The 27,346-nt window shown below is 35.5% G+C and overlaps 2 protein-coding genes across 4 annotated transcripts in view; one reads left to right on the top strand and one right to left on the bottom strand.

Moving 5' to 3' along the window:
- Nucleotides 1–2,285: 2,285 nt before the first annotated feature.
- Nucleotides 2,286–27,346, top strand: part of LOC134534880 (uncharacterized) — a 74,620-nt gene continuing 49,559 nt past the window's right edge. The window contains exons 1-2 of one of the 3 annotated variants that reach the window (XM_063373543.1): nt 2,286–2,587; nt 8,244–8,319. The gene's annotated coding sequence lies outside the window, so the exon portion shown is untranslated. Of the gene's footprint in view, nt 2,770–8,243; nt 8,320–27,346 lie in introns of all 3 variants that reach the window. The other 2 variants (XM_063373542.1, XM_063373541.1) reach the window with 2 other exon arrangements.
- Nucleotides 9,471–23,131, bottom strand: LOC134535369 (pickpocket protein 28-like). The gene is made up of 10 exons (XM_063374441.1): nt 22,785–23,131; nt 22,120–22,323; nt 20,943–21,081; nt 19,580–19,728; nt 18,120–18,321; nt 16,982–17,252; nt 15,117–15,176; nt 13,291–13,509; nt 11,113–11,211; nt 9,471–9,754 (listed from the first exon to the last, which is right to left on the bottom strand). Exons 1-10 carry the CDS (start codon nt 23,129–23,131, stop codon nt 9,564–9,566), a joined length of 1,881 nt encoding a protein of 626 aa, XP_063230511.1. The 3' UTR covers nt 9,471–9,563.

Here is a 27,346-nt window from a genome sequence, read left to right as displayed (position 1 = left end):
ATATCTTCTACATTAGCCTCTGATTGGCTGGTTAGAATATAAACAGTCTTTTGCAGAAATTCTAGATGGAAAGTGTTTCTGGCACAAGTTCGAGTAATATTTTACCGAATGCAACAAAAAAACCAACAGATAATTATACATATTTTTTAATTTATCCTGACCTTAATTTTCTTAAAACTGAGATAGGTACTCTCGCTCAAAAAATAATAAAAAATAAGTTTAAAAATTTTACTGTGCATGTTTGAATTCCCGATTTGTAAAAAAATATTGAGCAATATGTAAACACATTTCATTTCTGCTGATAATGCTGTATAAACAAGTGAGAAAATCCCGCGTTTTCTGGATGCAATTAAAAAATAGAGATCAACAACACAGTCATTCGTTGACAGTAGACAATCGGTTTTAGAGCTAAACACACTTTTCAGCAACTACCGTGTAACCGCACACTTTCGCGTTTGTAAACGTGTTTACTTAAACATGTTCACCTGAAGTAGTTCAGGGTCCCGTGTAACCGCGCCCTAATTGTCTCAGATGTGATACAATATGCAGTGTAGGGTTTTACGGTCTTTCTTTTTATCAACACCGCCATATTTATTTACAATGTACCAAAGAAACCGAAGATGCATGATCGGGAGTTTGGCTCTCTCGTCTGTGAAAATAAGGCTTCCCCAATAACACCATGAATATTGACTGTAGATAGTACACAAAACACACAAAGCAAGGAAGTTATGAAACATCACAGGCATGTTCCGACAACAGCAGAGTAAGGGCTGAAACCCGGGCTTAAAATAAGGACCAAGGAGGTATGACGTTAAGACTCATGGCAGTCTAAAAACCTATTTGGAATGGAACGGCTTGTTTACACCACCGTCCGGCAAGTCGGTGATTGACCTGCACAGATTCCCTAGTCACTACAGACGCACTGGTTGAGTTGGCTGTCTTTTTTGCCACGTGCATCATCAATATTAATGTATCATATTATCTTCAATTTTTATAGGCACGGGAGAAAAGATATGCACACACACTTTTAAAACTGTAGTGTTATCATTCACTAACTATTGTACATGCATTCAAGAAATATTCACGTTTGTAATCAGTTCAGCATTTGGATACTAATATATACATGCTATTCAAGTAGTACCAACCCACCCATTTGCAGTAACGAGTTTGGCGTTCGTTAACAAAAATTAAAGGCAACAAAATATAGTGTCCATTATAAAAAATGTGCATGGACCTCTACTAACGATGTTGCTGTACATACTACCAAGTTGCTTCCCAAGGGAGACTTGCTTTCTGACCCATTTGGGAAAAGTGAAAAGGAAAAAAAGAAAAAGATAAAAATGAGTATAGATGATAAGGTCAAATACAAGTTGTGACTGCTATGAACTTAAAGACGCCATATTTGTTTCACCAGTTTAAAACTTTAAATTTACCTACTTACAGAGATCACACATAATGACACACGCAATCGTGTCTTGAGTAAAATAAATTATTTCTCAATTTCATAAATATAAAAATTGTCTTGCTTGATTACACCTACATGAACATGCAAGCGGCCGTAAGAGTTTTAAAAATAGGAACAGTATTGTTTTTATCGACAACAGTTTCACTAATTCCGAAATTGAATTCAAAGCTAAATGCTAGCAATTTGTTCCTTGGTAAAACTATTTTAGCAACCAAAAATCATTACTACCTATAGGATTTCTATTACATTATAAAGTATGCTTTATGTCAAGGAAATGTTGATAATCATACTACAGCTGGTTCAATTCTGCATCAATTTAAAAAAATTTCAAACAGAGTTTAACCTGACCCATTGGTTCCAAAATGGTAACACTGTTTTAAATTGAACTTTCAGGAATTTTTTTTTCCAATGTTGAGTTTTGTGCTGTTTTCACTGTTTAATTAATGATGTGATAGAGTTATATTATATAATTTTAAAAGGTTACCTTTTTGTTTAATTTTTAAAATATGATCAGAATCAGCACAGCATTGGATTTAATAAAACTATTATTAAATAAAAAAAATAATTAAAAATGATTTTAACAAATATACAAGAATATATAATACCTAATTCTTTGTTATATTAAATTCGGAAGAAATCTGATCAAAATTTTTTTTGTCTTTTCTTATAAACGTCAATATTTTATTAGTGTACGTCATGCTGACGAAATGCAGCGCTGTAATTGGCTGTGAATATTTTTATTTTTCTTTTTAACAATTTGGAAGTGATTTTTTGTGCTCATTGGTTGGTACTACCCAACGAGCTTTACAAACCAATGATTGTAGTTGTAGTCGCTCAATGTAGTGCTAATGCGTTGCCTACGGCCGCCTACGGCTAATGTCGCGTTTCTCTTTGGAGCGACACGCAACATATACCATGACATAGACGTTAACATTGTTCTATGGTATTCGACATGTACACAATAGGTGGTAGGTTGTAGGTGTTTTTATGAATGGTGTTTACCAGAATGATAGGTTGCTGCGCCTAGTTTACACGTTCATTGAATTAGTAAATCTATGACATTGATAAACAATATACACGTTTCTATAAAAGGATATAGAGGAGATCCTATTTCTGCTCCAAGTAAGTGATCTTTGTTGAAATGCAGGTATGTGCTGACAAAAGAGGTTTAGTATATGGTTAGGCGTTATATATTTTTTATTATTTTAACATGAAACATGGTTTTTTAAAATTGGTTTCTAAGTAGAAGCTGGGAAGGTGACATCAATAATGGCAGCTGTTCTGTTGTAGGGTTTTGAAGCTGAGTGAGTTTATTACATTCTTCTTTAATTCATTGGACGTAAATATACATATAATGGTTTTAGCTTGGTTCGTAATGAATTTATAAGCATAGATTGGTCGTATCTTCTACAGAGTGGTTTCGTATACAATTTTCCTTCGTTACGTGTCATTTAATGGCGTATGTAATGCTCGGGAGCTTATCCTGTTTTGTGAGAGGTATTGTTTTAACTTTTATGAATTAATAGTTCGTTAAGATTTACATCTTGTTAGAACGAACCAAATTTTACAATCCTATGTACTTACTATATCAAGTTTGTAAATTACTAGGTATAGTAAACAACTAGTTTACCGAATAGTATTGGGTCCATGTATGACTGCATGATAACCTATTTTGTTTGGAGTTATTATTGTGAAGTTATAAACATATTCTGATAGATAAATCGTTAGAAATGCAAAATTCGAGCATGAATAGTAGAGTAGTGTTGGGTAAAATATTATGTTACACAAAACTTAAATGAATGCCTGTACCTAATTTCTTAAACTAGTGTCACGATGGGGAGTTGTCTAGATCCCGATACCATAACAATATTGATGTCACCACTGTGGCTGTGCTTACATCACTACCACCCCTAGATTATTATGGGACAAGCGTGGGAATTTAGGAGTTTTGGGTGGGGATCATTCACTTGCGTGTTATGTGCAAGATTAGTTTCTAAATGAGACTACCTATTATATACCTCGTTTAGGGTAAAATTTCAATCCGGATTGAACCTGGAGTGGAGTGAGGAATCTAGATTGAAATTTTACTCTAAACACTTTGTTGTGGACTGAAGTTGGAGTGAAGTGAGATAATCCACTCCACTTGTTGAGGTGGACTGGACTGAAGAATACGGATTGAGATTTTACTTTAAACACGAACTGGAGTGAAAAAAAAAACACGCACGAGCAAGCCACCGCCATATTGGTCTCGTTGCATTTAAGGCATAATTTGTGAAAATGGCAAAAAAAAAAGAGCAGAGGAATGTGTGGACAGAGATGGAAGTAGAGTTATTGTTGGACGTAATGATTGAAAAACATATTTTAAGATTGCTGGATGGAAAAAAAGTATAGGGAATGTGAGATATTTGAGTTGGTGAAGGCAGAAATGGATAATGGGGGGTTCAAAAGAACAACAGAACAGATAATAATTAAATGGAAAGGACAACGTTTCAGTCCATGTTGACTTCAACTTCGATCTTGTCTACATTTCAATCTGGATTGTGATATTTACCATAAACACATTTCATCAGTCTATGTTCGTTACACATTCACTCCGAGTTCACTCCACTCCAGGTTCACTCCAGATTGAAATTTTACCCTAAACGAGGTAATAGTTTAGAACATGATACCAAATATGTATTACCCATGGTGTATTCTATACTACAATCCCACCTCATTTAGTATTTTTTTTTTGCAATACCAACTTATATGAAAATATTAATATCCAACTTTTATTTAAACATCCCAGGTATCATATTGTATATTGCAGTCTTACAGATTCTAATATAGAACATGATGCTGAAGATAAATATATATATTATGAGATTTATAATGTAATTTCCTCAAGAAACAACTATGGAGCAAAGAAAGCATTTGAAACTCTCCCGTCCAAAATGCCCTATTGCCATGCTTGTACTGTAGAAAACACAGGTCATAATTTACGTCCACCCTTGTTACTATTTCATCAATATCTCTGCCATATCAAACTGTAAGCGTATAAAATCTTTTTTAATGTAGCTGAACTAACCTGACCAAATCTTTTATTTTGTTGCAATTTCTTTAAACTGCACAAAACTATTCTAATCAAGGAAAAAGCGATTTTTACATTATCTAATGTGATTCAACTAACAAAATGAAACAAATATTTCACCTAACATTGCAAATAAAATGCACATAAAACATAATTGAAAATCACTAAAACATTAAGATAATATAAAACCACTTACCTTTCCTGGTTTATGACAATAATCATTTACTGTCAGTATTAATCTTGTGTATGTATATTACAACAAAAATTAGTCATTTCACCATTAAATTAAGTCGATACCGCGAAACATGAACCGACGGTTCCCTCGTCGCTGCTACAGTTACAACCACACTTTCATTCTCTACACCATGCCATGTAAATAAACATAACCTTTCATTTCTTTTGTGACTACGTATTACAATCATTAACACACATATCCAATAAATTCTTATTACCTACTAAATACTACTTGTATACATTTTAAATCCACTTATTACTCCTACTCGTATCACAACTGCTATTTTCGCAATAAAACCAACAGAATGATATTGTCTTTTTTTCTGTTACCAATATTACTTACGCTATTTTTTTTTTGTTCCTCTATTCTAGTTTATCATTGGCCAACCCTCATGATGTCATACATTTCCTTTATATCTTTCTACCCATTTAAAATCATAATTAATGCACAGTATTGTGTTGTGAACTTGAACTTCATAATGGCTCATTATCTGGCATCTTGCCAATAAAAGGGAAATCTTTTACACCTATCCCTCACTTAGCATGGCTTCATATTGTGCGAATTCATTTAGCGCAATTTTAATTTTACTGCCCCAGTGTCAAATAGCACATCTGTTAACTTCAGTTAGCACAAAATCTCGGCAGGCAAAAAAAAAAAGTCGAGCACAACGCCACAAAGTCTGTTTCAACTTCTGTGAACATGTGCTGTGGGATACATTTAGCCAAACAAGGGGGGAGGGGGGAAGAGAATCTTGCGCAGGTCTGACAACGCTATCGGCTATTGTACAAACATCAGCTGTGGCAAGTTAAATTGCGGCTGTGGAGTGTAAAGGACCAAATGTTTTTTACGTTCGCACGTATGCTGCCGTGCCATACCGTTGTCGCCTGGCCACAAACCGGGCCGTGAACTCAGTCTAGCCAGTGGCAGGGAATTCACTCAAAAAAATGCAACGTCTGCCCATTCAGCTGCCGGTAACTGTACGTGCTTGATTACTTATAATGCATCGTGTTCAAGTATTTGAGACAAAACTAGAAGTATTACGGCACGCAGATTGTCATGAAGGCCACGCTTGTGTTGGTCGCACTTTAGTTTTAAGCAAGTCAACTGTTTGCACAATAGTACGAAATAAGGGGACTTACCAAAAGTTTATATAAGTCTGATGCTGTTGGTTGTACTAGCAGGAATATATTTGACATTAGATACTGGAACAGAAATGAACAGAGGATTCACGTGGAAAAGGTTGTTAAATGAATGTTGCAATGAAAAAAAAATGGCTTGACAGGATTAATGTGAACCAGGTGGTGATACACAAATAAGTATTTTAATTTTTGAAAAATTAAATTATAATCATCCTGACAGTAATATCGGTTTCACTGTCAGTAAAGGGTGGTTTTGAAAAGTACACGACGTGAGTTGGTCAATTCCAGGTGGGAAAGTCAGCCAGCCGACTAACGATAAAGTACATAACCACGTATCTCCCATTATGCAGTGTCGTATTTGTCATACAAAGTGCGATGAGAGGCATATTAAGATAAATGGTGTGATATATTTATAGTTGAGTGTTATTCAACACATTTATATTAAGCAAAGTATATTCCTGCACAATTTTGGAACACATTAAATAAATTAGCCTTGCTATTTATGGAAACTAATGCTTCAGAATACATGATTTCGAATAACATGAACATTTTTAGGAACAAATTAGTCGTGCTAAGTGAGGGATAGGTGTATTCCATCTGGGGCCACTGTAATTGAATGGTTATAGATCATGTGCCTCCCACCAAGGTGATCTATGTTCAATTCGTGGCTCTTTCTAATGTAAAATGTGGATTATGGACTTAGTGAGCCAGGTTTATTTTTGGGGTACTCCCATTTCTTCCAATTAATTTATGCCATCAATGATCACTTTTTACTCGTAATCATATTTAATGGTGGGTAGTTCGTGAATATCTATCCATTGCAGATCGACTGGAGTATTTTGTAACCAACAAACGGATATATATTGGACCATTGTAATTCCTGCATAAGGTACTAGAATGATGCATGAACACAGCTAAATCTTATGTTTTTTTCTTTAAAAATCACCTATCAACAAACAATTTTTTATTTCTTCTGTCTTCCCAGTTAAATATTTGCTTAGCTATTGCGTGTTAGTTACAGGGCAGTGCTGCAAACATAACAGTGATAGTAAGATTTGCTGGTGATTGTTGCTAAACTACCCTTTACAGGTATGTGAAAAAAAAATGCTGATATATCTGTATAACAGTTAAGCTGGCTTTTAGCCATTAGTAAGAAAATAATTCAGGACACACCATTTGATCTTCATAAATTAGTAGTGATGAATGACTCAAAGAGTTGTCATAAATATAACCTTAAACAAGTAGAATTCTTTTTATAGCATTTATAGCATGTTTGTACCATGCCCAGATTAGCAACTTTTCCTTTTTGTCGAACTTTAATAGGCCTTTTTTTTTTTTAATGGAAATACCAAATGTGGAAATCTGAAATTTTACTTGTTATAAAACAGGAAATACTGTGTGCATATGAAAAGCCAGCAACACAATGATGTAACCTGGCAGCCAAGGTTAACAGCTGGAATCTGAATGCAAATGACTCAATTGGTACCAGGTTACAGAATGTTTCGAACCATAGAAAAACGGGTTTAAAGACCGTCCTGCTAAAAACAGTAAAATATGTATCAATTAAAAGAAAAAAAGCTCCTATAGCTTGCTGTGATGGCTTTTTGTTTTGACTATGCAACAATTTGTCACATAGGCCAATCCTTAAATTGTTTTGAATTGGGAGAATTATTTCAGTTTTTATTCTATTTCCATATCATTTGTAGGCTAGTTTGAGTTTTAAAACACATTTTTAGTTCCAAAAGGTACATTATTTGAGGGGGATATTTTATTAACAAACAATTTTTAAAGTTAACATTAAAAAAGTAGCAATTCTTATTGGTTTTTGTTTAATTTTATTTTCATCAGGCTTCCCTCAGAAACATTTGCAGTTAGCCTATGTTTATTTTACACAGTTGTTTATTCTCAAAATTTGAGGGACATTTTTTTCTTAGAAAATGTCTATAAAACAGGGCAAAGTCAGGGAGTCTTAACATGCAATTTAATTGGACATCCTGTGTAACGTTTGAAGTAAAGCCTTAACAGCCATTTCATCATGTCTCCTCTCCTGCAGTGTACTCCACTCAAGATCTCGTGACCATTGGGATATATTCATAGTTGCCATCTTGTACTTTTTTTTAGTATTTTGTTTTAATTTGTACTATTCACTCATTTGATATATGTATATTGTATGTGAATTTCAAACTTTATATATACACACACACACATACACACAATATAATATCTTTGTGTTTGTAACACACAATTGTCAAATATAATCTTAAAGTTTTTTAAGTGTTATATAATGCTAATAGACTAACAAATAATTATACCAGTACATATTTGTGTTTACAGTGGTAGCTGAAAACCCAGCATCTAGCATTAGTATAGCAGCTTACTAGACCCAACAACCTTAACACAGAATTCTCAGGTGGGTTTACTACTTATGTCTCAGTATATTATACTAATTTTTTTTATTTTAAATTTGGGTGTTGTGTGACATGTTTGTCTCAAACCATGTATTGTCTACACATACATGCGACCATTTTGCTCCAATTATATACATTGCATTATTGTATTTTTTTTTTTTTATAAAATATCGTGTTCAATATGAGTTGCAACTTGTACACACAATAGTTTTGTATCATCTTTGCCTCAGAAATTACAAAAATCTTCTTAAGTTACCACCATCAATTTTATTGATAAGTAATTTTGTGGAAAGAATAATATCAACCTAAAGTGTTCAATAATTTAAAAACATATTACATACAATTATTTTTATTATTATATATTTTAGAATTAATATTAATGTATAGTCATAACCATAGTAAAACACCATCCAGATTTAGGGTGGCTAGCAAATATGTGATAAACATTTTTTTTCTGACTACTAAATTAGTTTTTTGCCAATAACTATCAAAAATTCATATTCAGAATCAAAACTCGTATGCACACCATACTTCACTGTTGGACCAGGCAACTATCAATTATTTTATTTCACTTCTGTCTATAGCACAGCCGTCAATGTGTATGGTCAAAGTGCTGATATTATTGCAAGCAAAAGGAATGGGAGAAAAACTTTTGGTCACACTTTCTTAGGCACATGTTGGAAAGGGGGAAGAATGTATGTATGAATGTATGTGGAACAAATTAAAATAAATCTCTACTGTACCTTCAATTTTTTAATAACTTCATCATTAAAAAAATTCCTGACTGCATAGGAGATTCCCTGACTACCTAAGAAATTCCCTGACCTTTTCCTGATTCTGAAAATCCCCTGACATTTCCTTGACTTTCCATGAATAAAATTGCAAATTTCCCTAAAATATTTTTGGAATAAGTTACATATTTCGCAATTTTCTGAAAGAAATAAAGATAATCCGGTTCCACCATCCCTATATCTGTACCTATTAGTTCTCTGTACCAGTTCAAACAGAACCTTGCATACCCCCTTTTTATAATGAATGACTATGCACTAAAACAACACCTGGAAGGAAAAAAAAGTGTCCAAAGTCTGGGTGATGGTATGCCGGAGCGTGACATCTCCTCCTCGAATTGCTATCCTTGAGGAATTCCCGAGACTTTTTCCAGGTTTCAAAGCAAATCCCCCTGACGCCCAGTTGTTGCGTGGGCATCGTGTCACCCCGCGGGCCCAGTGCTGAGGCGGAAGTGGTGTTACTTGCTGAAGGGGTAGAGTGGGCGGGGCTGGTCGCCGCCGCGGACCAATGGCAGGGACGACTGGTTGGCGACCCGTGGCGGGCCGGCCGTCAGCAGGCACGTCACACGCAGCAGGAGGTAGTAGGCCACCTCCACCGCGCTCAGGAAGCTGAAGCCCATGAACAGGCCGAGCAGCCCGCCCGTGCTCGCTGGAAAAAAAGTTTTTTTTTTCGACCGGTTAAGATCTCTCACCTCCGCTTCCATCCGGTCTCACCTCCCGGGGGTCTTAACGTTTGAGTTTTCAGTCGTGCTAGAGTTGAATGGAACACATTTTTTTGTTATGCCGGGACCATTCGATTTGGGTCGTATGTGACTAAAGCGTTCGTAATGGTTGGCTAACAAGTAACGTTCAACACTCACAGAAATTATTTACGTACCTGAACTGACCATCGAAAGATAACACTGAAAGAAGCACATAATCGCTTAAAAGCTTAGCACTCAAAAGCTTCTTATACGACAAGAAAAAATTTGCCCGCAAAATCTTCGTACACTTGAATATTTCTTTTTCTTTTTTTTTTTTTTTAAATTTTTGTTTAAACATAAAATTTAATAATTATAGGCAAGTGTTTTTAATGGAAAAACTTGGTGGTAGTAAACATGCAACCAATGACTATGGGGCAACATGCTTGAAATAAAAGACGTTCACCTATCTACAATGATGCCACCTTGATTAATATCTTTGAGGACTTTAGGTACTTACGTATTAACACCACCGCAGCTACAGATTTGGCGGTTTTTAAGTGCCGCCAATTTACACCTGAAATTTTTGTGACAAATTATAAAATTCACCCATGTAATTGTTCCAATCTATGACTGTTTTATCTGATAAATCAAGTTGCTTTTCACAAAATTTAATCGATGTCAACTCCTCGCACCAGCAGTATATGAATCTCAAAGCTGAACAAAATGGAATTCTGCTTCCCTCAAACCAGTTGTCTTTTCTAAGTCCCACTTACTGATCACACTGTCTTAAATTACATTTCCAAAATTTATGTTTACCAAAATAAAGTTTCATGTCATGGGAATTGTTTCATTTTCATTTTTTTTTTGTAAAATATTTCGCTTCTGAAAAAATAAAATTGCATCTTCTGTTTTTGGCAAAAACCCAAATACACATTTTCGTAGCACTAAAAAAAATGGCGTCAAAAATCAGCAAAAAACAAGGCTACAAGGAATCCAAAAAATAACTGCGTGCGCGTGCAAACAACAAGATTGCTCGTTATTGGCGCATTAGCACAACTTCTGCTGCGGTGGCATTAATAATTAAGTACCAGACGTTGTATTGGGGTGTCAAATGTTAATAGCTAAAGTCCTTATAATTTGGGATGGAAAGATTTTGTTTAGCGAGCTCGTTTGTCAGGTTATCGTGCTCACATGCATTTGATGAATAGAAACTTAATTTTTGAGAAGGCACACACTGGTGTGAACTGTTTTGTATAGCTAGCAATAGATAACATACTTTTTTTAAAATTATGAACTACATTTAAGGAAATCAAGTTGTACTTACATAAAAAATCAATGAATCCGAAAAGCTCTCCTTTTTGAAAATTCAGGAAGTGAGATTCCATGAAGTACAAGTGGACAATTGCAATGTTTTCTCTGAAAAAGATAAGAAGCCAAGTTTCAGCATTTTACGATGTTTGTTTGAATGTACTGTAATTTTTGGTTTTCATTGAAATGTTTGTCATTGTATGTTACATTTTAGCAAGTGCAAGGGGGAGGGGGAGTTAGTGATTAGATCTCTCACATCCTACCAAAAAGATCTTTTTTAATTCCCGGTGGGTTCGATGTGCTGGACATTGCAGAGAGCCGGTGTGTTTTTTCTGTGTTCTCCCATTTGCCCCACCTGTGTTTGTTCCATCAATCCCCTTACCTAGTGACCTAGATTTTGACAAGTTTTAAGGTCTAATTTATTCATTTATTTACTATGGAAATTTTAAAATTTATTGTTTGAACTTAAAAATAAAATTGATGAGTGTTATTTAAATTTTCAAAATATTAGTTATGCTTTTTTTTTTTCTCTTGAGGTTAAAAATTTAAATGATTATTTTTAATACAATATCTGTGGGGGTGGTCAAGTTTATAAATGGTAATGTTTAATTTTTTTTTTGAAATGTTATTAATTATATGAATTAGTTAACAAAAAGCTTTCTTTAGTTATAAAGCAGCCTGAAAGTTGTAACAACATTCCTAACACATATTTAGTCTGTACTAATCACTATATAACTAACCTTTTGCATTATTTACTTTTTATAAACATTGTGCGCACACAGTACTGAACATGTTTCCATTGTCAGTACAGGAACCAGCCAACTAACCAAAAAGTGTAGGCTTCTTCATAAAACAGACATGGATCCTTGGGCATGTTGATGAATGTAATCCGGCATTGTGCATGTCTATATTAAGGCCGGGATTTATTAACTGTGTAAGAAATGCTAGATGCAAGAAGTTTAATAACAACATTTTCAAATACCCGTTCATATAGCATGCAAAAACGAAACACAGGTACCAGCCAGCTTTCACCTTCTTGTGTTTCAGTTTGGATTTCCACCTTACATATTTTTAATGAAGGTTTCCAAACAATTTTTTTTTTCACACACACAACATTTTGATTATCACACATTGGAAGCAAATTGAACTTTTAAGTCAAGCTAGTAATTATATCACATGTTTTTGTTTAAAATATATTATTTATTATAAGAAGCTCAATGAAGAAACATTGTCTACCGTTTAACATGTAGGATTGGGGATGTCATGAGACGTGCATGTTCATTAAACGACCGGTGTTTTCTTGCGATTGTCCTTTGTGCTTGCGTTTTTGCAAGATACCTAAATCAGGCCTCACTGTCAAGACTGGTTTTGCATTGTAGGACAGTTACAACAGATGTTTTACTAGTTAGACATTGGATAGTGTGTTTTGTTGCCAGATACACGACACATGTTGGTATTTGCTGGTTATAATTATAATGTTGGTTGGCTAATTGCATCATGATCATAAACTATAAATTCATTTTCTGGGTTTGCACAGTTGGGTAACAAGTACAATTTAAACTTTTTAGCAGTGAATAAGGTTTTTTTTTTTTTTTTTATATGGCTGAAAACTGCAGAAAAATGCAGGTGGGGCGGAGCCTTAAGGCGGCAGTATCCTAAACTATTTTGCTTATATTAGTTTGTGTTTTGCACATGATTTTTAAAGAAATTTATAATATAACATTATTTAATTGTTTATAAAAGATTTTTTCTATCAACCAAGTCCTTATTTAATGGTTTTTATGAACTTAAAGGTAAATTTTTATGTAAATCCTATCATGTACTGAAAATATGTGATCATGCGGTATAGTTTCAGATTAACTGTTCGTACATTGCATTTGTCTCCAAACAGTTGTTTTTAGTATATCATTCATTAAATAAATAAAAATTTGGTTTTCTAAAACCATTAAAACATAATTTTTATAGTTTTAATGAATGATGTACTGAAAATAAAGATAAAGGCTGTATGCAAATAGCTAATCAAAACCTCTATGCTACATAATTTCATGCTTTCATTACATAATAGGATTTTTAAAAAATTTGCCATTAAGTTTATAAAAATATGTAAATAAGGACTTATTTAGTGGAAGAAACATTTTATAACCAAGGTTATATTATGAATTTATTTAAAATCGTGTGCAAAACACAAAATTACAGAATTGTAATTGCTTGGCGCTGTTTATAATACTTAACTGATTATTAGGGTCAGTCACCAGTAACTTGTTGGGTTTGTAAATCTGAGAACTTGTCAAGTAAGTAGAGTATCCAAGTTCGTTGCAGCCTGGTATGCAGTTGCAGCGTGGCTTGTTCTCGTGTTCCAAAAATATGTCGGACGTGTTTGCATTCTTGTCCTCCAGGTGAATCTCCATGATCTCTGCAAAATTTTTCACAGTTATAAGAATTTCGTGCTTCAAAATTCAACATTTAATAACATTAACAATAATGTCTACAGGTCACTAAAGTCTGGAAAGAGTCCCAAAATAAACAGTAAGGGTGCTGGAAGTCATGAAATTTACAATCCAGGAGCCTTTTGCTAACTTGCATTTTGTTTTCTGATTGCTCACTTCATTTAATATTTGCAAGTTAAAAAAATAGTTGGAGAATGACCGTTTAAATTATGTTGAAATTAACTCTGAGAAGGTTTTAGCTATCTAAACTATAATTGGCATATTCCTGTGAATAAAAGATATAGTTCTTAATATGTTTATTTTTGCTTATCATACAGTATGTCCATAAAAGAATCTCCCAGTTATAAATTTTAATAGTATCAACTTTAAGCATTGTAGAATGTTGGTTCAAGGTAACTCAAACAGTTTTAGATAAGTGCATACGCGAGTACTGCTTTGTTTTTTTCTTGCTTGCAGCGCCATCTGCGCAAAATGGCGACTCGTAAGCATAACACATTTCGTGTTCTGCAATTTGCCAATAGTGAATCAGTAATTTCAATAGTGAATCAGTAATTTCAGTTGAGTGTGCATTTTGTTTAAAGTTTGTGATTCCCCATGTAGCAAAAACATCCGCTGATGGTATAGGCATTTGAGTTCCAAACGACCGGATATGTTTGTAAAGGAAAAAAACTGGCCTCCAAGTTCACCTGACATAATGCCATGAAATTTTTTTCCTTTGGGGGTTTTATAACAGATTGTGTATACGTTGCACCGCTACTTAATTATTTGCCAGAGTTGAGACACAGAATTGAAGAGGCTAATGCTTCTATTACTCCGGACTTGTTAACCACAGTGTGGGAAGAATTGGACTTTAGGTTAGATGTGTGCCGTGTAACTGAAGGGGCACACATTAAACATTTGTATGAAAAACTAGGTTAGTTTACCTTCAATTTGATGTATGATTTGTTCTAAATTAAACTAAATTGAAACTGGGATGTGCTTTTATGGATGTCCTGTATATTAGAATGATCCATGTCCTGAATTTTATTTACCATTTGATGATAAATCCAAGCAAGGTGGCGCAACAATACGAATGTTGAACTTGCAATTTGAGCACCCGGTTCGCCAGACCCGATTTTGGTTTTCCATGGTTTCCCTGGATCCCTTTGCAAATGCTGGGAATAGGGATCATGTCTGAATTCTTTCTGAATCATCTTGACTTGTATGTAGTGTTTGTCAGTCTTTAATGACGTTACTGCTGGCAAGATGTTAAATCAATATAAAATAACACTTGGTGATAAAAACATTTGGTGCTACGTAAACCGTCATTGAATAAAGAGTACAAACACTTCTTAAAATAAAATAAAAAATTACTTATATTCCTAAATTTATAGTTTATATTTTTAGAGTACCTTGCTTCGTTACTTTGTAAATTTTAATATAAAATCAAATGAAACATAGGTATGTACTTGTGTATGAGTAAAAGGCAGTATAAAAGTAGCTTTAGGTATTGGATACACATTGCTTTATCCATTACTTGCAAGTTCTTTTTCAAGATTTAGCTATACACATTCTCACAGCTTGATGAACTTACTGCGGGCGTTGTCTGCACATGCTTCTTTCCACGTGCCACAGATTGGTGTTTTGGCACTTTCTGAAACAACGTGTAACAATTTGAGGAGAGTAGACAGGAATCATGTTCATAACATAAACAAAAATTGCTATTGCTGGTGTTGACAAGGTTATCAGTCAGTTGAATCCCAGGCTATCACCATGGGAAAATGGTGATGGCTCATCTAGAGCAGACTAGATGAGATGATTCTGCAGGGGTTTGCCATTGCATTCTGAATAAGTGAAGGGACAGCACAACACCCAGTCTTAAACCTTGGAAGGAAGGGACTATTCTATTAGTGAAATCCCCATACGTGCGAGCTGGTTACGAACACTTGCGGAGACTTGCTACAGTCTTCACACTCTACCGAAACACGTACCGCGTACCATGATTACGAACCAACATGCGGTGTGTGTTTCGTTATGATCTGCGAGACTTGTGTGCCATGGTATAAATCGGTGACATCAAAGGGCCATCAACCACCCACAGAATAATTAACTTGTGAGTTAAATAAACAATTTTGTCAATGACATATTAAATAGTTGTTTCACTGATGAATAATAATTATTATTATTTTTTAGATTTTATGTTTATTATGGATTTTGAACTATTGGTGATTTGTTTGATAATTATTTAACTTAAAGATGGAGTAAAATAAATTTGTGTCATCAGTGTTGCAATATCTGTGTATTTCCATAGAAAATATAAAACCATAGATAAAAATACTACTGTAACATTCCTAACCTCAAATATTGTTTACGTTAAACTTAATTGTTAATAGGTTTGGCTCATTAATAGCCCCAGCTATGATAAAAAGTAAATAGTGCCACTAAAATTTCACATAATTTTAAATTACATAGATAATCTCTTTATTTGTTCCACACCACATCTGATACACACGTGGTATATAACGCAGCACCGGTGCAATAAAATCCATCCAAAATGTGTGTTCTACTCAAGGGTTACGTTATATACCGTGAGAACATCATCAATGGTTAGAGTTTATCAAAAAAATGTTGTGTTCGTAATCACACAGTTTTTTTCTGCGGGAATCTTCACGACATTCTAAGTATATTTAATCTTATATCGCAAAATGTGTGTTCGTAATCAGCCCGTTGGCAAAGTTTTTGCTGCCAGAGAAAATTGAAAAAACAGGGTAAACTAAGGGGATTGAAAAGGTGTCTTCAAAACTTGAAAAAACAAAGAATTTGACAAAATGTTAGTTCCAAAACTGGGTTGGTAATTTTTACTACTATTATGTTTCTTTAATGTTGTAAATATTTTGTATTTTGATAATAAACTCGTTTGTTGAAAATCTATATTTTTTTATCCATAATTAAATATAAGAGAGAATAATCAATTTATCAACTGTATATTGATTTGTATAATGATAAGAAGCACTGTCATTCACATGGTCTCAATGAACAATGGATTGTGTCAAAATATAATCACTTTTATAGTTGTTTTATATTGCAGACTGCCAGTGTTGGGTACAAATCATTTATAGAAATGATAACTGTGCAAACTGTGTATTGTGCAGGAAAAGATTAAAAGGTCACTTTGACATATTACGTGTGGTTGAAATGTGTTTTTCGATAGCAATTGAATTTTAATATATTTGTGTTTTCTTGGAAGATTGATCAACAATATAGGGATACAATGTTTGTTTGAATTTAGAAAACTCTGTGAAACTGTTCAGAATACGTGCGTGGGAAGCCTGCCCAGCCAAGAATCGAACACGGGACTTATGTCGACTCACGGACCATTAGCTTTAACTTTGAGAGCGAACGCCAGAAGACCCGCTGCTTGAACGAAATTTCCGAAAAATACTACCTGATCAGACTCACTCGGCATGTAGTATGAGACGCACTGGCACTGCTCAAGCGTGAAGTTTGCCTCGCATTCCAACGCGCAGTTCCTCTGCGTGTAGGTCTTGTAATACTTCAGGTGCTGCTCGTCCGAGAAGGCGCAGGCCCTGTTTTCTGGGGCCATCAGGCGGAGCTCCGGCAGTGCCCCGCTGATGGTCGGGCGGACCACAATCCTCGATTCTTTCCCCGGCTCCACCAGGAATGCAAACATGTTCATCTTAGGGTTTTCTGCCGGGTTGTGCACCATCATCTGTAATGTTTGAAGCAAAATGTTTTTAACGTTCTTGTGCCTGGTTCCAAGTTCAATGGTGTGTTATTGTGTATGTGTACATGAAAGTTTGGGGGGTGACCCAAAGCAGCCATTAGTTTTTTTACCTGAGAGCAGGAATGCCATTTGTCCTCATTTCGCTCTGCAAGAAGCAAATAATACCACTGTAGTTTTGAAAATTTATTTCTCTGTCTAAAATGATAAAATTTCTAATAACTATATACTTTAAAAATGGATGCATGTACTTACGTACGTGTGTTGTAGGTTATACTTATGTGGCGTGATAAAAAAAAACTTTAATTTTGCATGAAAATAAAATCAACAGAAATTAAACAACGAAAGGACTGAAGTGATATGATAAATATAGTTGGTAAAGTATAAATTCAATAAAAAAAAAACTACTCAGAATTCAATATTAATATAGACAATTGTATAAAATTAATTATTTAATTTAGTAAAATAACCAAGATAAATTTTATTTAGTAAGGAAAATTAATAAGCTGAATGTTTACTCTAATTTTATTATTTTAATTATTTATTAAATTATAATGTTATAATTTATAATGGAAATTATTTATACATAAGGGAACATAACCTCGTAAACACTTCCATGAAAAATGGCCAGGAGACTACTAAACCCTCCACAGACACTCCCTGCCAGCGACAGTGGAAGCTTACAAGCAACCTGACATCGTCATACAGACGGGAACATAACCTAACTTTAATAAATACGCATGGAAAAGTAATAAACACAATTTCTATCACTAATATTCACAATAAATAAATGATATTATATTATATGGACCAGTGTTCTATACCAATCACTAAAGTACTCGGGACGGCGCAGACCTTGAACCCGATGCTGGACGAGGAGGAGCAGAAGTATTCGTGGTCCTGAACGTCCAGCACGACGGTCAGCCCCAGGTGCGCGCCGGCCCCCCGCGGCCGGTACGGCACGGAGCCCACTGGTGTCTCGGGCGGGTAGCCCCCGTCCGGAGTCCACCTCGACGGCTTGCCCTGGGCGGTCACGTTCAGGTCGCTGAGGTCCAGCCTGCCGCACAGAGTCACTCACTCTTGGCTGGGGTCCGTGCGAAAATAATTTTGGTCGCGTGAGGGATTGCAAATAAATTAGATTAAAAATTGTTTTACGGAAGCAATAAACACACATTGCAATCATTTTGGTTTAAAGCAGCTGAACACGTAATACATATTTTGGTGTGTAGATTTTTTTCTCTCGTCAAAACAGCAACTTCTGATTTCAATAATTTTGAGGAATTCTTTTTTTTTTGTTGCAATGGGAACTTGTTCTTGAACTTTTTTTTTTTTGGCAGCAATGGCATTGAATAACTTCGAAGATGCAAAGCTCCATTCGTCAATCTTGGGGGAACATCAGATCACAACATCCGAGAAATATGTTAAAATTTTTCCTGCAACAGGTGAAATTAGCTTGTCCGTCAATACCCACAACCTTCTACAGTGAAACACGAATTTTATTATACTTAGATGTTATTTTAGATTCAGTTTTTTTTTTTCAAACTCCTGAAAACCTACCAATTTTGACGTGAGATGTTTGCACGTACAGTGATGTTAAACTGTTGGATTTTATATAAAGTGCCCGTCCATGAAGATTTTTTATACCCCAAGATTGGATCTGAGTGTGTTTAACTCTGCAGATATTTACTGCACTCTTTGAGGAGATGAAGCATGATGACTGATACAAGAGGCTTATCTGTCAAGACTTGATATACCATAGTTTTATTGTAACATATAAATTAACTTAGTGCACATCTGCAGGCTGTCCTATCCATAAGGACAGATGTGTTGTTCTGGATGGTCTGAGGAATGCATTAGAAAAGATTAAGGGGTGGGGGAGGGGTGCAGCAGCGATGAATGAGGGAAACAGGACTACCCTAATAGAACCCACTCATACACTACAATATCCAACATTGTTTCCAACTTGTGAAAAATCCGGGTTTGATCCCACTCAAATATAACTGATATTATCATTAAGAAACTAGTGAACCAATCTAACATTTCAACTATGTCTATTCATGGGAAGCTTCAAATGTCAAGACATTTCTTCTTTATGAACAACGTAAAAATTTACTTTAGATTTCATAATTTTTATAATTTATTTATGGTTCAATCATGAGTTAAAAAATCAATTATTTTATTTGCGTGTGCTGATGATAATTTTGAAAATTGAAACCATTTTTGCCGTTTAAGGGTGATTCCCTGCCGGCAAACCCGAGGGTAAAAACACCCTGAGCAAACGTGCAAAGCAACGCTTCTCCTCGCAGGATGCTCACGGATTACGGAACAGTTGCTTCCTGTTCACTTGGTTGAACACGCAGCACAGTCCGTCGTCGGTGAGCGCAGTGTTGAACAGCTCCTCGCAGTTCCTCGTTTGGCCGGCGTACGAACACAGCTTGAACATCTCCGAGCATGACTGACTCACCTGCCAGCAAATGAGTGTAACTTCATTAGGTTTTTTTTTTGGGTGAAAAATATGGGGTTATATTTTAATTTAATCTTGAGAAGTCAGGGTTTAAATATTCCCCATTTTAAACAGGGTGTATAAAAAAGAAAAAAGGAAACTAGGTACGGTAAAATTTTTCATTAGTAAATTGTATTGTTCACGTGTAAAAAAAACCCACTGTTCATAAAATTTAATTGGTTTATGTGTTTGTTATTATAATTCGCAGACATGCTAGAAGTCTCTTTAAAGGGTTGTTGGTATAAATGCCACGATTATAAATAAATAATTTAATAAAAATTTGTGTCATATGTGGTATTAGTATGAACAGTTATAAGTTATGCTAATTTTTAAAATTTTTTTAAAAAAGTAGCTAGTGGGAGAATCTTTGTGATTTACCAGGGTGTTTCACCAGATAAAACCATAGGTGAAAGACTGGGGTTTTACTGGGAAAATTAAACTCTATCAACACTGATAAGGTGCACATTTGTGGAACTACAAAAATGTTGCAAATATTAGGCAAGTCAGGTGCAAGGAGTAAGAAAATTATTTTCATAGGCCTTTTGTAATGGTCTGTACGGTGTGGTGTTCTTGTCTACAAGTAAGTGTTGTGGAAAAACGGGTACCCGCCAGTAGGCCTAAAATAATTTGGCCTAAAATTAGGCTAAATATTTTTAGGCCATGTGACTTTATGCCAAACAATTTTAGGTCAAATGACTTTAGGTCAAATATCTTTATGCCAAACGACTTTAGGCCAAATAATTTTAGGTCAAATGACTTTAGGCCAAACAAATTTATGTCAAATGGTTTTAGGCCAAATATGTTTAGGCCAAATAATTTTAGGCCTAATGACTTTAGGTCAAAAAAGTTTAGGCCAAGTGAATGTTCTCAAACAGTTTTAGGCCAAATATTTTAGGCCAAATGACGCGCTCCCGGAAAAACTACCAAATATTTCATTTCGGTTCGCCATTGGCTTGCGGAAAATTCCAGTTGTGATGTGCTACAGAGCATTAGTATTACAAGTAAAATTTTAAAATATGATATACAAGCAACAAAAATTCATCTCATACATTTCAGAGAAAAAAAATAGTTTATTATGAGAAATTGGCAAAGAAATATAAAAAAAAGGAATCAAAATAGAAAATACGTTCTTAAAACTTTCTTTATTATATTATATTCTTAAGCTATGAGAATACCTTGACCATGAATTTCTTAACGGTTTCCCAGTCAATGGTTATGTTCTGTGGTTTACTGCCAGGCTGTTTTTCTTCTTCCATTTCTTCTTCCATGTCGCACAAATCGTTCAGTAGCTGTCGTTCTGGGCTGTCCCATGGCCTACAAGGTCAAGACATGTCAAAGATCTGCCGGTATATTATAACCATTCATAGCTTATTATGGCTATTTGTAATGGTTTGTGGTATTCAGCTTTTACAAAGTACCTAGTAATAACTAATAGAGATTTGGTTTCAGTAGTTCAAGATATTTCTCTGTAGTTTTTAACTAACTTAAATTTAAAACATGATAACATTAACAGTTCTGAAATCGAATGTAATTTTTAAATGTTGCAAACATATAAGTATACATTGGTCACCTGTAACATAATTTAGTGTATCAAAACTAATTTTGAGGAGGTTTGGGAACTAGTCATGGCATTTTTTCGTAAACATTTTTATGCCTCTATGAAGCTATGAACCTAATATGAGCATTCCTTGATTTTAGTGATTGTTTTTGCTGATGACCCTTATATATACCAATTAGAATCTAAGAGTGACAGTGCTTTAGAGCACATACAAAACAACTTAGGCAGATAACTAGTTTCTTTCATTGACTGTGCTGGTTGTCAAAGTGTGTAGTAACACTTAACTTTATGGGAACATTTTTATATTTTTAACATGTTTATTCATAATGTACGGTTATACTTTCTATATCTCTTTAGGAAACCTTACTGTGCCAATCTAGTGGATTTCTTTTATTAGTGGTAATTGCTGGTAGTAAGGTTAAGAAAAGGGTTTATGCACCAGTAGTCTTAATACTATGCCTTCTGTGAGGATAATAGGGACCCCACCTCCCACAAAGCCAGAATCCAGCCCATGCCTGTAAAAATGTTGTGAAGGGCTACTATGGTTTCGCACATTACTACCGGTCAGCGTGTCGTCTGATGGCAGACATGCCAAGAATGGGTATTGACTAGGAAGAAAGGAAGGCTTTGAACCACTTGGATACAGATTTTTTTTCTCATAAATTATTATGAGTTATGCAGGGTATTGGGCGTAAACAGCGCCTGTTGAGTCATCACACGAGCAAGAAGCCTCGGTGAATCGTGGCTCCAGAGAAGTGTTTGAGGACAGTAACTCTCGTGAGACGCTCACTAACTGCTGCAAGATGGTTTCGGCCACCGACTTCTTGGCTTTGTTCATGTTGCACACGGTGATCGCAGGGAACGGGATGTCGACCAAGTTCGTCCTCGTTGCTCCCACGGACACTATCACCGGGTTGCTCACCCATTTGGTGTAGAGCATGTTGATGTAGTACCCGGCCGAGAGCACAGCGAGAACAAACGCCACGCTCCAGAATACCCTGCGGATGTGAAAACAGATACTGACCAACACATATGTTTGCAGGAGGGAACAAATGTAATGCAGCAAAAGTTGATGTGAAGCAATATTGGATAGTGTACAGGATGAACACACATTGCAGATTTTATTGCAATAAAACCGATGACAGCTGAAATTTGGGCGATTTCGTGTAGTACTTCTATGCACCAAGAAAATATGTTGAAAACAATGATACCTGCAGGATTATAGTGGATTCTGAACCACCTTCATAACAACTTGGTGCTCAATGTCGTAAGTTATTGGATGATGTTGGAGGTGGACGTTAACCCCATCTGAATTTTTTTACAAACTTTATTGTGCATGGCCATGTGATGACCCAGCCACAGAGAATTATTACTCAGAATAATCTTTTGGCAGCTAAAAAGAACTTAATATCTGATGTACTTGCGGTATTGTATTTCGCAGACTGGTTTTTGTGCTTACCTTTCTGTAATGTTGAGTTGCTTGTCTCCAACGTATCGCAGCCCGTGCAGAGAGCTATTCTGGCAGTAGTCCCAGACGGTGTTGACCCAGTTCACTTTGTTGAAAATGCTCCTAAGCTGCGGTTGGGTTTTGGATGCGATGGATGGGGTGGCACTCGCCTTGCCAACGCCGCCTCTGTCCTTGGCCAAGGAATCCTGGTAGGTGAAGCCGCGTGCCGAGTTTTTCTCTTGGTTCATGTTGTACACAGCAGTCCACGCTGTGCTGTTGTGCCGAGGCCGGATTGAGTCGCTCATGACTGTAGTTTCTTGGGGCGTCAACTTTATCCTGAAAACTTTGGCACTCTCCATTGGCAGTCTCTGAAAAAGAGGAAATTCATGAACAGGTTTACTTATTGAAATGTATGTCATATATAATTTATTTCAATGGATAATACCTGCCAGCTTGGAAATGGCATTATTATCCTGTACTTTTTGGAATACCTATTATAATTATTGACATGACAAGACATAAACTACATTATTCCAAGCTTTTTTTTTTTATGCGTTTATCATCCAATATTAATGGAGAGCCTCCAATAACATATAAGCGCCCAAAGAAAATCACAGTATTTCACATGAGCTGCTGTGTTTGTGATATCTACACTAGGTTAAAAGTTGTCCTTAAAGCTGGTTCTACAAATTATTATCAACTTACCAGTAGAATAATGTCAAGCGTGGCAAAACTTTAAAGCAACTGGTTTCATCAGAATGCTCAGTATGTATAAAATTTTGATTGCTTTTCTATTATCTGCGGTTACAATATTTTATCATATTTAGTCACATCCCGCCAGTACTGTTTCGATTACCTTGAGTTGCTTTTGGTAAAAAGCCTAGCTGGTGAAGCCCTAACCCCCCTTTACCCTCCAACCCAATCTTCAACCACCACCACCATCAATACAGTTTGCGTCACATTAAAAAACTATAGCATGTTTAGATAATCTGTTAAGTTATTAAAAGCATTACCATGTGCTGTGTACACTTTATGCTACACCTTGTGGGAGGGGGACTAGCCCAAAAAAAAACAAAACTTGAATTGGTGAATATGACAGGATTCCATACTTGCTTTAATAAGTATGTGACTTTTTATGTCTTATGAAGAGTGTTTGTTGTATAATTTATTTAACTAAAATTTATTTTCTTCTACAAAAATAGTTTTTAGAGAGTTTTTAAAGTGATTTTTATGTAGTTGTGCTAGGTATTTCAGGAGTTCAGCAGAAATAATTATTTGCAGTTAAGTGTTGCATATTTTAGAGTCATTATAACACAATATATATAATTCTAACTATTGAAGGGCCCATGCAGGTTTTTTAGTTAATACTTCATTATGGTGTCGAGACTTAGTGTGATAAAATATAGCTTCATATTATTTCATTTTTAAAGTATATTATAAATTTTATAAATCTTACTACTTAAAGAAAACAAATATTTTTGTTTTGATTAGGAGTTATTTTTTTTATGTAGGCACAGTTGTACATGGATATAATGGAATTTATTGATTTCATTTACACACAAATGCTCTTAGCAACACAAGCTATAACCTTAAAATGTTGTGTTGAAGCATTTTACAATCAGTTTTTGAAGGTAGGAATATTTTTTGGTACCTACTAATTTTACTATATTGTCAGAAAATTTTCATGTGATGGCTACATGACATGTAGTAAGGTGTGGTAAAAACTGGTTTTTAACTTATCTCTAGCACTTAGTGGTTGATATTAATAGGAGTTAACATTTTGATAAATTGTGTTTGATAAATAATGGTACTATTGCATATATTGTGTGAAAATGTAAGTTTTTTTATAAGTTATGGGTCATGCTAATAAATTACTTTAATTTACAGCAGTAAACTAGTGAAATGGTTTTAGTATGACAGATTTCTGAAGCCACTAAGCCAGCTTAACATAACATACAGGTAGACTCAAGTAATTTGATTTCACAGCTGTATTTATTTTTGTTTAATGTACCACCTATTAGCAGGCTATATTTTGTTGAGACTTTTTGGAGGAGAACAAAAGTGCTTAAAACTTTTGTAACAGTGTGAGAAAAATAAATAAATAAAGTATGTCCATAAAAGAATGTACCTGTTATAAATTATAATAGTATTGGCTTTAAGCATTGTAGAGTGTTGGTTCAAGGTCTCTATTAAAGAGTAATGCATGCTTGACTACTTTGTTGTTTTCTCGCTTGCAGTGCCATCTACGCAAAATAGCGACTCTTGGGCATAAAATGTTTTGTGTTCTGCAATTGATTAAGTGTGAATATGTAATTTCAGTTAAATATTTGTTTCGTTTAAATTTTAATTGTGATCCCCCATGTGGCAAAAACATCCATCGATGGTATAGGAAATTCGAAATGACCAGATGTGTTTGTAAAGGGAAGGGCACTTGCCGACCAAAAGAGTGTGACAGTGTCAGAGCATCTTACCTGCTTAGTGCTTTTTTTTTTTTAAAGCAAGTCTTGACCTTCAGTTGCCAAAGACGACCTCGTTGAAGGTTTTAAGAATACGTTTACACATGCATTCATACCGGTTACATGCTTTAAAGCTAGGTGAATTGTTATTTTGCACTTAAAGTGTTTGAGCAGGAAGATGACTTTCTTGATTGTGTGGTGGTTGTAATGGACGAGACGACAGAGATCTTTTTCGCTGGCTTCCATATTTAAGTTGGATGTGTGCCATATAACTAAAGGTGCACATATTGAACATTTGTAAGAAAAACTAGGTTATTTTTCCTTCAATTTGATGCATGATTTGTTGTAAATATTTTAAATTAGTCTGTTATATTATACCATTAAAACTGGGACATTCTTTTATGAACACCCAGTATAAATCTCTGATGTTCTATAGACATAGATGCTAGAAACTTAGATGGAACTGCCTTGTTCCAAAGGGTTGACAAAGTCACCTTTTGCAGTGTTAAAATATGGAAAAGGAGTTGAAGTAGGCTTTGAATCAGTTGATTAATCAGGTTGTCTACTGTCTAGAAAAAGTCTCGAAATAAACAGTAATGATGCTGAAATTCACAAAACTTTTATTTTCCAGCCATTGTTTGCTATCTTGCATTTTGTTTTGTGACATCTCACTTCAATTTAAAGTTGTACATAAACTTTATATAATTATAGATTGTACACAAAAATAATATAGAAATTATCTCTGTAAAGGTTATATCTTTCTAACTTAAACCCTTCCTTCCTGAAACATAGTTTAGAAACTTACATATGTAATTATTAAAACAATTCTTATTATAATTGGTATAAAACAATACATTATGTATTTCAGCAGTAATGAAATAAATAATTTCTTTCAATGATTTGTGAAGACTGAATTGCTTTTCTTATTAAGTGTTTTGAAAGTTAATTTAAGTAGTGTGCCATATAGTTTGCAAACCAGTAAGTAGACTACCTTGAATCGGAAGACGCAACTCGTGGAGACGCCATGGCATTGAAGAGTTGCTTGGTGCGAACCCTAACCTCGTCGTGGTGCCGAAAAGCACCTGGGAAGTAGATTTGTCGGAAGGGCTTGGTGTGGTTGTTGACGTCGAACACATCCGCTGGACTCCTGCCGCCTCACCCCTCCCCCCCCCCCCCTTCGGAAATGACACGCTGGCTGAATGAGGGCAGTCCACAAACGATTTGTATCGGCGCGAGGGCACGTGTTGATATGTTCTCCAAACGAGTGGAAGATTTCCGTGTGCGTGTTGCGCGTTTATTAGACTTGCCCTGCCCGGGTCGGCATGGTTGGAGGGGGGGAGGGAGACATAATGAATGGAAATAGCCCGACCATTGTTAACTGCCTCGGCAACGGTGAGAACCACGAGAAATAAAATTTGTTCTGATCACGTGCGGTGGATCAACTATGTCATGAAGCTTTTCAAGGAACACAGCCAACTGTCTGGTCAGCTGAGTAAGGTACGGAGCTGAGGCGGTGACTATGCTGGGTTGGTGGCCCCAGCCGCTGGTCATTGCCGAAGAACTAATACCTTCCCGATCAAAAAACAGGGAGTGATCCCTAACAGTTCTGTTTAAATTATGCTCTGGAATGCAAATAAAACGAACTGGAAATTTATCCCACTCTACCCTGATAGGGCGCATATGTGGGAGGGGAACGTGAGATTGCCGGCCGTAGGTCGGAACAATCTGTTGCATTTCAAGAGTGCAGTCAATGGTTTTGATTAAAATTCGTTAATTTTTTTTTCATACATGCTTAATTTGATCGCCTAGCCAGTTGTGTATTTGTACCATCGATGGGATGATAAGTACGACGCCCGCTGGTGCATCAAGCGCGGTAAACGCCTCTAAGCGCAACGCTGTGGACTGGAGCGCAATCTTCTCGTCGTGTGTAGGTTAACTATGAGATCTGAGCGGCAACCGTAACATCATATAGCGCAGAAATGAAGATGAAGGTGTAATGCAAGTTCGTTCAGTGCTTTCAAGAATCTTTACCGTGCTTTTCATGTCTAAAAAAACTTTTTTAGCACTTTTCACCGTTCTAAAAATACAGTTTAAAAACTAAATACGAAAACCCTACTA

This window comes from Bacillus rossius, chromosome 8 (genome assembly GCF_032445375.1).
Source record: "Bacillus rossius redtenbacheri isolate Brsri chromosome 8, Brsri_v3, whole genome shotgun sequence".
NCBI lineage: Eukaryota > Metazoa > Arthropoda > Insecta > Phasmatodea > Bacillidae > Bacillus > Bacillus rossius.
This window is presented reverse-complemented; position numbering and strand designations above follow the sequence as displayed.

Coding starts and splice junctions, on each gene's coding strand:
- LOC134535369 (XM_063374441.1), bottom strand. CDS start 23,131: ATGGAGAGTGCCAAAGTTTTCAGGATAAAGTTGACGCCCCAAGAAACT. Junction 17,253..18,119: donor CGTCCAGCATCGGGTTCAAG/GTCTGCGCCGTC, acceptor CAAACATTACAG/ATGATGGTGCACAACCCGGC. Junction 15,177..16,981: donor CGTCTCATACTACATGCCGA/GTGAGTCTGATC, acceptor ACGTTGTTTCAG/AAAGTGCCAAAACACCAATC.